The sequence below is a fragment of the Poromitra crassiceps genome, assembly GCF_964638095.1.
Source record: "Poromitra crassiceps genome assembly, chromosome: 26".
In the NCBI taxonomy this organism is placed as follows: Eukaryota; Metazoa; Chordata; class Actinopteri; order Beryciformes; family Melamphaidae; genus Poromitra; species Poromitra crassiceps.
This window is the reverse complement of record NC_139640.1, coordinates 12,662,625-12,676,653: the sequence shown is the minus strand read 5'-3', so window position 1 is coordinate 12,676,653 and position 14,029 is coordinate 12,662,625. Positions and strand designations below refer to the sequence as shown.

Genomic DNA, 14,029 nt, shown 5'->3' with positions numbered 1-14,029 from the left:
TATTCATTAGACACACCGTGAACATGGATTCTTATGACATCTGATTCTACAAATGCTCCACAGTCCAGAACTTAAGCTTCTTTCTTTTATTTAGTTTATTAAGATTTTCACAAACGCAAACATAAGAATACAAGTCCAAGGTCACCATCAGAGAGAGAGAGAGAGAGAGAGAGAGAGAGAGAGAGAGAGAGAGAGAGAGAGAGAGAGAGAGAGAGAGATATCTAATAAAACATAACCTGTAATATAATTGGAAATTAAAACATAACCTGTAATATAATTGGAAATTCTAATGTGCCCATATCTGTCACAGGCAAGACATGTAATTACCATTTAGCCACATGCAGTATTTGCTTAATGAACCTAACCTCATAACGTCATTATCTCTCGCAATTATGACAGAACTTTCAGACAAAGTTGTAATTGGATATGACATCTTCCTGGGTTATTCATTATGCGCTAGTTAAATTATCTAGACAGAGTTTGCAGAATATAGGGGGATTATATTTTTTGATTAACCCTCGGTGGACATCTTTTAATTTACCCCCGCCCCCACCACCATCTTTCAACCTCTATCTCTCTATATCTCTATTTCTATCAAGACTTTTCTATGTCGATTTTGTGAAAACTCAAACTGAAGCACTCAACCCCTTCAAAATGACATTTCTGAATCGGTGGGAGTAGGCTATAGACCTCAACAGTATAAGGATTTTTCTAAATGTCTACAGAGACAGTCTGCATGTCTGGGAACGCCCATACAGGCTCTAGGAACGCCCACAATAGACGCTGGGTTAGCCTGGGGGCGGGGTCAGGGTGGGGTAAATCCCCCCGTTCTATCCATTGAGCAAAGTTAGAATTTAGCTGATAGCCCAGCCCAGGCAGACACGATCGGGGATTTAACCACCGCAGTAAACGCACATCTGGTTAGGGTTAGAACCCCTAGAACCCCCAAACATGTAGTTTAGAGCCGCAGCACCGTCTTTTGGTGAGTCAGCCCATGAGATATATTGGCGGTTTTACCCCACTCGCGCGCCAGCCGTTTAACATTTTGTGGGCGTTCCCAGACATGCAGACTCTCTATGGAGAAAAGGAATGGGGAATTCACTACTGTTGAGCTCTCTAGTTCCTGCTGTTTTTTAACCCATCTCCACAGCGTGTGCAGGAGGCTTAGCCCCATGCTTGTACACGCCCACGGTCACATTGACCGTCTGAGAGCCGTACTTGTTGCGCACGAAGATGCAGTATTTCCCGGAGTCTGCCGTGGAGATGTTGTTGACATTGAGGGTGCTGCACCTCTCCTCCTTGGCGATGTTGAACGGACCCTTGTTGGTGAGCTCTCTGTCGTTCCTGAGCCAGAAGGCCTCTGGTGCTGGATCGCCGTCGAAGAAGCACGTCAGGCACAGAGACTGAGGTAGATGAGGAGGAGGAGTCAGTGGCATACGCAACTAGGGCTGGGTTAAAAAAATCGATTCTCAGATTTTTAATCGATTTTTATTTTAATCCTTTGATATCGATTCATATGTCCAGACATCCATTTTTTTTTATTTTTTTTTATAAACATAGGCTATAATATTATGCTGTGTGTGGTAGTTGAAACATAGTTTCAAGTTGACGTTTATTTATGTTTGTAGTTGAAACAAAAACATAAATACTGTAGGCTACATAAATGGAAATGTTTGATCATTAATATCTACTTTTAGAAATGATATAGGCTGAAATCAAATCACTGTGCATAATTGTGAAAGTGTCTTTATTGACAGATGAAAAGGCTGTTATTTACCCTTTGTCACCACGTGGTGAGTAAATATATTATGTGTAACTAAAACCAATAAAATTGACAACCGGTCCGCAACTTTTCCCCCCCATGTATCTACTTGGCGCAAAAAAAGGTTGGGAACCCCTGTGTTACATAACTGGACAATCATGTAATTCAGGTTACAGCTCAAAAAACATGTTTTGGTATCACTAACCAAATCGATATTGAAATGGATCGAATCGGATCGAATCGGGATTAATCGATATACGCAACAACAGACAAGAAGCAGTACTGCTGTGGCATCTGTGACGTTTCCCAATGACAGTGTCGTACCTTGCCCTCCATGATGGCCACCACATCGGGGAGCCCCTTTGTCACTCTGGCCTGATCTGAAATAATAAGGACAAGATGGACTCTCTGTGGACGTCTCTCTGTGGACGTCTCTCTGTGGACGTCCACTCTAGAATCATTCATTCACTTTAGTGAGCAGAAATAACACATAAGATATTACTCACTTTTCTCAGCAACTGCCACTTGCCTGAGGGATCAAAACAAGGGCTCAAGTTAATAGGACAGTCCACAGTGTCATGTTCCAGTGGTGGAAATGGAGGGGAACGCCTGGGAGTTTCCAGAGTAAACGGTTTTTTTTACCTTTATTTATACAGGGGGAGTCTCACTGAGAGCAATGCTCTCTTATTCAGGAGCGCCCTGTTCACATTCACACACACATTCATACCTGGAAGCTGACCAGTACAACCACAGTCTGATCTGTTGGCCACTGAGCAGCTCCACTGGAGCGGTTGGGGGTTAAGGGCCTTGCTCAAGGGCACCACAGTGGTGGTAATGAGGGAGGGGGCAAAGCACTCCCTTTTCACTTTCCCCACCCAGATTTATCCTGCCGGTCCCGTGGATTGAACCGAGGACCTTCTGGTCACAAGCTCGCTTCTCTAACCGTTGGGCCACCACTGCCCCGTTGAGAGGGAACGGCGTTCCTCCTCAGGTTCCCCTTTAAAAATGTCTTGCAATGCAGTGGAGAGCAGAGCAGTGGAGAGCAGAGCAGAGCAGTGGAGAGCAGAGCAGAGCAGTGGAGAGCAGAGCAGTGGAGAGCAGAGCAGTGGAGAGCAGAGCAGTGGAGAGCAGTGCAGTGGAGAGCAGTGGAGAGCAGAGCAGTGGAGAGCAGAGCAGTGGAGAGCAGAGCAGTGAAGAGCAGTGCAGTGGAGAGCAGTGCAGTGGAGAGCAGTGCAGTGGAGAGCAGTGCAGTGGAGAGCAGTGCAGTGGAGAGCAGTGCAGTGGAGAGCAGAGCAGTGGAGAGCAGAGCAGTGAAGAGCAGTGCAGTGGAGAGCAGTGGAGAGCAGAGCAGTGGAGAGCAGAGCAGTGGAGAGCAGAGCAGTGGAGAGGGGGCATGAGAAAGGAGCAGAGAATAGTAGGAGAACATGTATTTGGAAGCTGAATAAGCAGCATCAATATCAAGGTGTCATCAATCTTATTTAACACATTCACTGCCAGCCGTTCTTTCAATACTGTAGTTAGCTTCTGCCAAGGTTTTTTTTTGAGGATTCTGGCTCATCTTTCAAGAGCCGAGGATTCTTTTCTGTTAGGATTTTGTGAACACAAAATATCTCAAAAGAACTAATAGAATGTGTGCTTTCTCTGTCTAAAAGAGTTAGTTTGTAGAGTTAGTAGTTATGTAAGCATTAGCAGTTGAATACAGCATGGTTTCAGCGTCTGAAAATTTAAGCTGAGATAAACGGCTTTTTGTGAAATTCGATAGAACAGTCACTTTAACCATTCATTTTTGGCATCAGTAAGACGTCAGACATCTAAACAATAGTTTTGAACAGTAATTTCCTCCATAACAGCAGGAAACCCCCCTCTCCTTCAAACTCCTCCCTCCGTGGGCGTTCTCCTCCGCCCTCCTTGGCTCTGCAGCGGGTCTGTCACAAGCGAGTTGCTGCTGCCTGTCTGCTGCCTGGCGGCCCCTCGTCGGGGCGAGTCTGGATGGGGCTCGCTCGTTTCTTGGGGTTTCGGTTGAGAGCTCTGATGAAGCTCTTGCGATTCTGGGCTTATTTATGCTGCGTGTTTCAAAGTGTGCACCCAGTCTATTCTTGGAACCCCCCACCGTTGTGCGCCACCGCTGTGCGTCAGCGCGAAAGCGAAAGCGTTTTCGCCAATCCATTTTACAGTATGAGAACGGTTTCCTCGCGCCTTCCCCTGCAGTTTTGGCTCGGCTCTTTCTACTCTGGAGAGCACTGTCGCCACTCAGTGGGTCGGTAAAATAGATTATTAAGACGAGATATCTCGTCAACGGCAGTGAACGTGTTAAGTAACTTTTGTAATATATTTTTATGTAGCTGTAATGGTATAATGAGGGGGGAAAAACAGTCAGTCAAGCATTCAGATATGGCAGCGGGAGAGGGGGTTGCGCCGGACCCCCATCGTGCGTAAGTAGGGTTCCCAGAGTAAAACCTGGCCATTTCCACCACTGCATGTCTCACAATCTGTGCTGAATTCTTATACAATAAAAGCATAAGCCTGAAAACAGCCGGTTACCTCTGTCCCCTTACTGTTTTCTGTTTGGGTTAGTGTCAACCACAGCAAAGCATGCTGTGATGCAGCACTTACTTCAACCTCTGGTATTCCAGCAAGGCATCAGCAAAGGCTGTTGACAATCATAATAATTATAGACAAAATCACTACCTGCTGCCATCAAATTTAAATGACATGAATGTAAAAGAAATATTATTCTGGAAGGATGACAATGCAATAAAGCATGAGTAGAGAAGTCGTTAGGGTTGTCCTACAACCCGGCTTTTACGAGTGAGAATGAGGATTCTCACATATGCTGAAGCCCGCCCCCCAGAGATAGAAAGTGCGACTGTTCAGCATGGCTGAATGCGCGCAAAGTGACGAGCCTCAGCTGGTCTGCGCAGGTCGTGTCTCCGACACGTGGGCGGTTGTGAGTGGCTGCGCCAATCGCCGGCTGAGGTTTGCCAGGATGCCTTGAGGGTCGCCTGGGTAGTTTCAAAGGTATTTTTTTAGAGGTAAAAAAAGAAAGGCATTCAGTTCAGCGCCCCTTCAGCATATGTGAGAATCCGAGTTAGAAACAAAGTTAAAACTCTGCATGTTTCAGTTCTGGATTTTGACTGCAACCTCCAAAAAAGTTGAATTTATTCAAATCAAACCAACTGTCAGTCAAAAATGTAATTTCCCACCCACCTTGTCCAGACAGGTCAAGATAGCGTTTGTGTGTCTCCTTGCCGTCGAACATCTGCAGGGTGTATTTTCCTTTGTCAGCCTCAGTGGGGTTAAAGATCTCAATCCACACCTTCTGCATACTGCTGCCAGGCTTGTTCCGGGCCTCCTGGTCTATTCTCTTCTCCCTGCAGGGAAAGCAGCAGTGAGTAGTAAGGTATGTGACCTGTATCCAGATAGGTTATCTGGATACAGGTCACATTTAAAAACCAGGTGTAAATGGGGTGAAAGAGATCTGGACACAATGTGAGCCAGACTACCTGCAGATGTAGCAGGGCTTAAAATTAACTTTGCAAACTGGGGGGGAATTCCCTGGTACCTTGCAAAGCCACATGTGCTGCGTTGTTTTGGAACATCTTTCTTAACTGCACTAAACAACAGAGCAGTAGTCACGTAGCACCAGTGCCTGAATGACTGCCATGACTGACTCTTTCTATTGGTTGAAAAGATCTTGAACTTGCTTAAAGGAGACTCGTCTCCATTGCTTCCTCCTTTAGGGGGGCGTGGTCAAGCAGGTTGTTGCAGAGGAGAAAGATGGAGACTGGTATTACCTGCTAATTGGGGTGCTGATGAGGCTTGAGCTTGGCCTGGAAGCTGGGCTGCCACTGCGGCCTGCGCTCGGCCTGGAAGCTGGGCTTCCGCTGCGGCCTGGGCTGGGCTTGGTAGCTGGGCTGCTGCTGGAGCCTCCGCTCGGGCTGCAGAGGTGAGGAGAGAGGGATCCAGAATGAACAGCTCAGACAGTCTCACAGAGTGGAATGAAATCTTTGTGTCGAGTGTCTGTCTGCTATTTCAATTTGATTTTACGGATGTCCTTTAATTGGTGTCTGGAATGGGTGTGTGGGGTTACTAATGTGTTTTATGTTTACTTTGCTTTGAGTCCCGCCTTGTATTCCATGTCCTTGTTACTTACAGTAAGTTACATTATATTACATTACATTATATTACATTACATTACATTACATTACGTCATTTGGCAGACGCTTTTATCCAAAGCGACTTACAATAACACATTTTTGTCAGCAATAGAGCAATCAACTATGGAGCACAGTCTATGACAACTACAACTTCTGAAGGAACAGTGGTACAAGTTAAGGTTAGTTTAGATTTATTATTATTTATTTATTTTCAGAGAGAGAAAGAAGTTAGATCAAGAAGGGCCCAGATGGAGCCTGAAAAGGTGTGTCTTTAGTCTTTTCCGAAAGATCGGCAGTGATTCAGCCGTCCTGACCGAAGGTGGAAGCTCGTTCCACCATTGAGGTGCCAGGGACGAGAAGAGTCTCGAACGGGATGAGCGACTTTTGAGCCCCCGTAGTGGAGGAGGGGCGAGGCGACCTGCGCTGGTGGAGGAGCGGAGGGAACGGTGAGAGCTTTGGAGCCTGACCTGACCATAGATTGTAAGTACAGAGGGGCTGTCTGGTGTACTGCCCTGTAGGCCAGAACCAGTGTTTTGAATTGAATGCGTGGCGAGATGGGAAGCCAGTGAAGGTCCCGGAAGAGGGGAGTGACATGAGTATTCATAGGTGCATAGGTGCAGTGTGGTCTTTTATGTAAGTATACTTTGTATACTTCATACTTAGTTGTACATATTACTCTCTGCTGTGCATGTTGTGATCCTTGCATTAGCTTGGTATCTACACAAGCATAGAACATTTAGTTTAGTTTTGCCTGCACACGTTTCAATGGTACAATTAATGTAGTCGTGTGGATGGGCTATGTCTGCGTGGCTGTGGGCGGGGCATGCAGATGTAAGACATGCGCCTTAGCATTGTTTTGTCCTTCTTTTGTACGTTTTGTGTGTGTGTGTGTGTGTGTGTGTGTGTGTGTGTGTGTGTGTGTGTGTGTGTGTGTGTGTGTGTGCTCTTTGAATGAATATAAACATTTGATCACAAAAAAACCTGTGTGGAATAAGAGATGAGTTGTGTTGTAGGAAGACCTTTTTTACATAGTTCCAGTTCAGACTACACTCATCTAATTAAATACACCCAGGACAAGTCTACTGTTAGCTCACACTAGTGAGCTCTTTAGTCTTTTCTCATGCACATCCTTAAAGACCCCAGCAGGTGGTGCTAGTAGTCTGACTTAACAAATCTGCCCTTGTTGTCATGTCAGCAGGATAACACTGCAAAATAGAAACAGTTCTATCCTTTCCACAATTGTACAAAATGTGTTGAAGTAAAGGTCACAAAAACCTCCAATTAAAAAAAATGACTGAAAAGAATAAAGAAAAGAAAAAAGAGTGACCCAAGATGAGTGAATTCTGGATGTGTAGCAAAACGTTACTAAAACAAAAAGAATATATGCTATTGTTAAGTAACAAAGAAACCATCTTAAATCGGTGGTTCTCAAAAAAACTTTTTCACATCAAGGACCCCTTAGAGATAGTCTGGCAAGCGAGACTAATGACCCCTCAACTGACACAAATTAGACCATGAACCCCCATTTGATAAGATTTTGTCCCAGGGTCCCCCATCTGATAAGACTTTTTGTTTTAGATGTTTTATTACAGAAAGATTATGAAACTGATGACCAAAATAGTCATACATTCTGCCATTGTGTCACTTGGATGGAATTAGTGATTACAGTGTTTCCCACAGGATTTAGAGTTGTTGTGGTGGGGGACCACAGACCCCCTAGGGGGGTGCGGTGGCATGCACCCGCACGAGATTTCATTTTAACATTTGAAAGTAAAATGCATGAATTTGGTGTACTTTGAGAAAGCACTTAAGAGCAACATTAAAAGGCTAGATCTATGAAGAACATGTCATCCTTACTGTGCTGTGGGTTTACAATGACAAACTAAATGTCTCCCTATAGATATATTCTGAATACAGGTCACTCAGTAGAATACTGTTAAAATACAAAGTAACATTTGTTTGGTTCTCCTACAGGTACATTCTTCTGTTATCTCACATCACTAAACCATCTAAATCCTGGAATTTATCAGAAATTGAATTTAGATGAATAACTTCTAGACTACACATTGTGTGTGTCATTTATTAGCACAAAATAAGATATCAGATCTCTCAAATCCCAAGACCCAGAACTAGGCCGGAACATGACCTCTGTGTCCCCCTGATACCCTAAGTCTCCATGAGCCTGTGGCTCAGTCAGACCAAACCTGTGTTCACTAGTACTGTACGTCACTACAGGAACAACCTTTCAATAGGTCTCAATTAGGGGTGTGCCGAAAAATCGTTTCTTAGATGCATCGCGATGAGACACGTAACGATTCAAATCGATGCAAAATGTTCGATTATTGATTACTTTTCCTGACCACAGAAACCAGACATGGGACCAAGTCACTTTGGTCCAAGTTTCAAGCAAGTCCCAAGTCATTTGGTCCAAGTCTCAAGCAAGTCCCAAGTCATTTTGTTTTTTGCAAGTCAAGTCGCAGGTTATATCAAGTCAAGTCAAGTCGAGTCCTTAGTTAAGGCAAGTCAAGTCCCAAGTCTCAAGTCACTCACTTCACCCCCTCCAAAGATACTAGTCTTACCTTGCTTTATAAAGAGAAAAGACACGGTACAGTATTAGTAGCCTATCTGTCTAATACTGTAGTGATATTATTGACCAATTCATCTAACCTGTTCAAAAAGTATGACAAATGAATTAATTTGTATTATAATTAAATCAATGAAATCAAACCAAACAAAAGTCAAATAACTGTATGCTTAAATAACTACTAATGTAAGTGCCTTCTCCATGGAAAAAAGATCCGGTGAGAGGAGTGTGACTGACAGCCAGTCATCCAATCATGACAATGCTGTAAGGAGGAGCATGAGTGAGTCATCCAATCATGACGATGCCATTTCCAGCTTGCACTCACACAGCGACGTGCACAGATAGACCACCAGGTGGTGCCAAAACTGCTGCCTTTTTAACCTCTGACTGTGCCCTTTTTGCAAGACACTTCCAGTGGCCAACATGACTATCTTTCAGAGGCTGTAGCAGACTCATTTATAATAATAATATAATAATAATATACTGATATCATTATGAAACTAGAAGACCAGACCGAATGCATCCATTGGTAACAACCGTCATGCTAACCTGTAAAGTGTTACCTCAGTATTTGGCTTTGTCTGATGATTATATGGTTACTGCTGGCTGTACAACAAATTGTTCCTCTGGGATAATAAAGATGTGAACGTTTGAACCTTAAAGCATGTGATATGAAGATGGAGAAGGAAGTCCAAAGGGCGACTCCACCGAACCTGATGACGATGTCACCGGCTGTGAACTTCACACCACACAAAGTTTGTTTTTCAAGTTGAACAAATTTGCCATGGAAGTTCAGATGAGAATAAAATTAAATGCTAAGAGATGAAAATATTATGGGTGAAGATGTAACTCAAAAGTAATTGCACCATAGAAATGTTATCTAAATGTAATCAAAAAGTACAAATATGGAGGGGGGTACGGTGGTGCAGTGGTAAGCGCTGTCGCCTCACAGCTCGAAGGTCCTGGGTTCGATTCCCACCTGGGACGTTGTGAACGCTGAAGGAATGCGTGCCCGTCCGCATGTCCTCGAGTGCCCACCGCCCGGGTGGGGTCGTCAAAAGGGCCTTGTGTGGAGTTTGCATGTTCTCCCTGTGCCTCCCGGGGGCTTCCTTCATATAGGAACCCCCTTCACCAAAACATGTAATATCCTGGTTGCTAATGTGGTTAGCGTGGGGAACTGGTTGGAATAGCGTGAACCTCCCACGTGCTATGTCCTACCGGTGAAGCTTCCCCTGTCAGGTGAAAAGAAGCGGCTGGCTAACTGCCCATGTCTCGGAGGAAGCATGGAGTCAGTTTCGGCACTCCCCAGATCAGCAGAGGGTGGAGCAGCAACCAGGATAAATAAATTAAATTAGCACTAAAGGGGGATAAAAATGGGATAAAAAAATCGTCTGGAAAAAAAAAAAAAAAAGTACAAATATGGAATCTAAATGGAATCTGAAACTACTACTAGCCTACTACTTCACCCTGACATGAGATTAGATACTGTATGAACTCCTTCATGCTGGCTATATGCAAAAATAATAATTAGTATTATTAGTATTAGTATGTTGGTGCTTAAGTTAAGTTATCCTTTATTTATCCCCATGGAGAAATTCATCCTCTGCATTTGACAGATCCTCTACTAGGAACCTTCTTAGAACTAGGAGCAGTGGGCAGCCACAGTGCAGCGCCCGGGGACCAACTCCAGTTCTTTTGCTGTTGCCTTGGTCAGGAGCACTGACAGGAGTATTAACCCTAACATACATGTCTTTGATGGTGGGAGGAAACCGCAGCACCCGGAGGAAACCCACACAAACATGGGTAGAACATGCAAACTCCACACAGGAAGGACCTGGGACGGAGCGGGGTTCGAACCCGAGACATTCTTGCTGTGAGGCAACAGTGGCAACAGTGTAAAGCACTGAGCCACCGTGCCATCAGCGTGCTTTCTCTAACAATAGGATCTTGTGATCAGAGATAAGAATCAGATCCTCATATCGTCTGATGTCAACACATTTAATTTATTAGTTTACAATTCACAATTCATTAACTTGCTGACTGACAACTTCCCCACAGTGAACACTGTATGTGACAAATAAGGAGGGTCACTGACTGCATTGTACAACAAGGGTAAGTCTGTTAGCTATGCTTCCTTCATGCTGTCCATGAAAGTGTAAGAGAGAAAGAAAGAAAGAAAGAAAGAAAGAAAGAGAGAAAGAGAGAAAGAAAGAAAGAAAGAAAGAGAGAAAGAAAGAAAGAAAGAAAGAAAGAAAGAAAGAAAGAAAGAAAGAGAGAAAGAGAGAAAGAAAGAAAGAAAGAAAGAGAGAAAGAAAGAAAGAAAGAAAGAAAGAAAGAAAGAAAGAAAGAAAGAGAGAAAGAGAGAAAGAAAGAAAGAAAGAAAGAGAGAAAGAAAGAAAGAAAGAAAGAAAGAGAGAAAGAAAGAAAGAAAGAGAGAAAGAAAGAAAGAAAGAAAGAAAGAAAGAAAGAGAGAAAGAGAGAAAGAAAGAAAGAAAGAAAGAGAGAAAGAAAGAAAGAAAGAAAGAAAGAAAGAAAGAAAGAAAGAAAGAAAGAAAGAGAGAAAGAAAGAAAGAAAGAAAGAGAGAAAGAAAGAGAGAAAGAAAGAAAGAAAGAAAGAAAGAGAGAAAGAGAGAAAGAAAGAAAGAAAGAAAGAGAGAAAGAAAGAAAGAAAGAAAGAGAGAAAGAAAGAAAGAAAGAAAGAAAGAAAGAAAGAGAGAAAGAAAGAAAGAGAGAAAGAGAGAAAGAAAGAAAGAAAGAAAGAAAGAGAGAAAGAAAGAAAGAAAGAAAGAGAGAAAGAAAGAGAGAAAGAAAGAGAGAGAGAAAGAAAGAAAGAAAGAAAGAGAGAAAGAAAGAAAGAAAGAAAGAGAGAAAGAAAGAAAGAAAGAAAGAAAGAGAGAAAGAAAGAAAGAAAGAAAGAGAGAAAGAAAGAGAGAAAGAAAGAAAGAAAGAAAGAAAGAAAGAAAGAAAGAAAGAGAGAAAGAAAGAAAGAGAAAGAAAGAGAGAAAGAAAGAAAGAAAGAAAGAAAGAAAGAAAGAGAGAAAGAGAGAAAGAAAGAAAGAAAGAAAGAGAGAAAGAAAGAAAGAAAGAAAGAAAGAGAGAAAGAAAGAAAGAAAGAAAGAAAGAAAGAAAGAGAGAAAGAAAGAAAGAGAGAAAGAGAGAAAGAAAGAAAGAAAGAAAGAGAGAAAGAAAGAAAGAAAGAAAGAGAGAAAGAAAGAGAGAAAGAAAGAAAGAAAGAGAGAGAGAAAGAAAGAAAGAAAGAAAGAGAGAAAGAAAGAAAGAAAGAAAGAGAGAAAGAAAGAAAGAAAGAAAGAGAGAAAGAAAGAAAGAAAGAGAGAAAGAAAGAGAGAAAGAAAGAAAGAAAGAAAGAAAGAAAGAAAGAAAGAAAGAAAGAAAGAAAGAGAGAAAGAAAGAAAGAATGAAAGAAAGTTAGTTATAGGCAAAAATTTGGCGAGGGCAAAAAGATTTGCATTGCCATTTTCAAAGACGTCCCTTGACCTCTCACCTCAAGATATTTGAATGAGAATGGGTTATCATGGGCACTTGCATACCGGATAACTTTACACAGACACTTGAACACATTGAACAAGCTAATATTTAATATTTAAACTGATGAACACAAACAAGTCATCCAAGTCATTACGTCTCAAGTCAAGTCCCGAGTCTTTAACTTCCAAGTCCAAGTCAAGTCTCAAGTCATTCAGTTTTTGTCAAGTCAAGTCACAAGTGATTGAAACAGGGACTCAAGTCGACTCAAGTCCAAGTCACCAAGTCTCAAGTCCCCATCTCTGACAGAAACAGAGCCGTAGCGCCCGGAACGAAAAAAGCCAGCCGGACAGTTTTAAGGGACGGACTCATAAGACCGACTGTAAACAGAGAAAATGGCGGCGGCAGCTAACGCGCTAGCTGCTCTGACTGACCGTCAGATTCACCCATCTGGGTTAAAATCCACCGTGTGGAGGCAATTCGGGTTTTATGAACATGAAGGCAGAACGACGATTGACAGAAGCTACTCCGTGTGTAAAGGTCCTTACACATCAAGAGCGATGCGAATATACGGCACAAAATTGCAATGTGAGTTTTGACCCACCTGTCAATCACAGCCACAGATGTGTACACGTCGGAATACCAAGATACCAAGTACCGACGCGAAAGTATTTCACCCAGAAAGCAGTTCCTCAACTGTACGACGAGACCAAAACCGAAGTACTGGAATCCCTGAAGAAAGCATGCAGGGTGGCTATAACATGTGATGCATGTGATTCAGTCACAACTCAATCGTATGTCACGGTAACGGCACACTTCACAAGTGACAACGACTTGGAGCTGGTGAGTTATGTCCTCCAGACAAGAGTGATGACTGAGAGCCACACGGGTGCACATACAGCTGAGCTGTTGCTAAAAGTAGCAGCAAAACGTTTGCTTGTTGTGGGATGCTATGCTGCTCACTGGTCATTTGTAAAGGATTTTGTTTGGAAGTCTTTATTATTCATGAATAAGCTATTTGTTTTGTATTAAACAAACATGCTAGTACCGAAATCTGTGAAAAAAGCAGAGGATTTTGGTTAAAAGTTTTATTTTCTAATTTACTGAATAGAATAAACAGAATAAGCTATTTTTGTATTAATCCTGCCAGTACAGAAATCTGTGAAAACGGCAGAATAAGCTATTTGTTTTTTATATTAATCCTAAATCTGTGAAAACAACAGAGAATTTTGGTTAAAAGAAAAGAAGTCTTATTTCTAAAGGCACTTTATTTAAAATAATCTCACCTGTAATTTGTTGTGAATAAGAGCAGCTTTTTGTTGTGGGAAATGTTTTGGATGTATTGTTTGGTCTGATTGATCTAAATAAAAGATAATGGAGGTAAATTTGTTTGTTTACTTTAATTAATGGATACTGACAAAGAAATCCTGTATGGGGAAAAGATACTGACAAAGAAATCCTGTATGGGGAAAAGATACTGACAAAGAAATCCTGTATGGGGAAAAAGATGCATCGAAAATCGTGATTAATCGTAATAATCGTAATAATCGATTAGTCATCGAATCGTAGCACCCTGAATCGTAATCGAACCGAATCGTGAGGTGCCTAAGGTGGCACACCCCTAGTCTCAATGACCTGACATGAACACAAGCTGAACATCAACCATTTTCTTTGATGCTCATCAACATTGAATTAAAGAAGTAGTAACTCACTGCTCCAGGCTCTTTTAGTCAGAGCTGCAGAAACAAGTTTTTATGCCTGTGTAGTAAGATTAGTAAGTGCACTCACACGGTGTATATGACTCCAACTAGGGGTGGGCGATATGGCAAAAATATCATATCACGATTTTTTCAGGCAGGATCACGATCCACAATCTTATCACGATTCTTTTTCATATTGGTTTTTAAGACTATTTTGCAAGTTACTGAACAGTACAACTACAACCAAACTAATTTCAGGGTTCGTATGGCCATGAGAAACCTAGACAAGTCATGGAAATTTAAAATACAATTTCTTTTATAAATATTTTCATGTCGTTCATTT

The 14,029-nt window shown here is 42.2% G+C and overlaps 1 protein-coding gene across 1 annotated transcript in view; it reads right to left on the bottom strand.

The window, feature by feature from the left end:
• Nucleotides 1-1,133: 1,133 nt before the first annotated feature.
• The window catches only part of LOC310798949 (myomesin-3-like), a gene marked incomplete at both ends in the record, with an annotated part of 118,678 nt that continues 105,782 nt past the window's right edge, over nt 1,134-14,029 (bottom strand). The window contains 6 exons of the mRNA XM_083661504.1: nt 1,134-1,403; nt 2,087-2,142; nt 2,269-2,291; nt 4,376-4,412; nt 4,970-5,133; nt 5,557-5,700. Coding sequence (XP_083517630.1) covers nt 1,134-1,403; nt 2,087-2,142; nt 2,269-2,291; nt 4,376-4,412; nt 4,970-5,133; nt 5,557-5,700 — 694 coding nt within the window. The remainder of the gene's footprint in view (nt 1,404-2,086; nt 2,143-2,268; nt 2,292-4,375; nt 4,413-4,969; nt 5,134-5,556; nt 5,701-14,029) is intronic.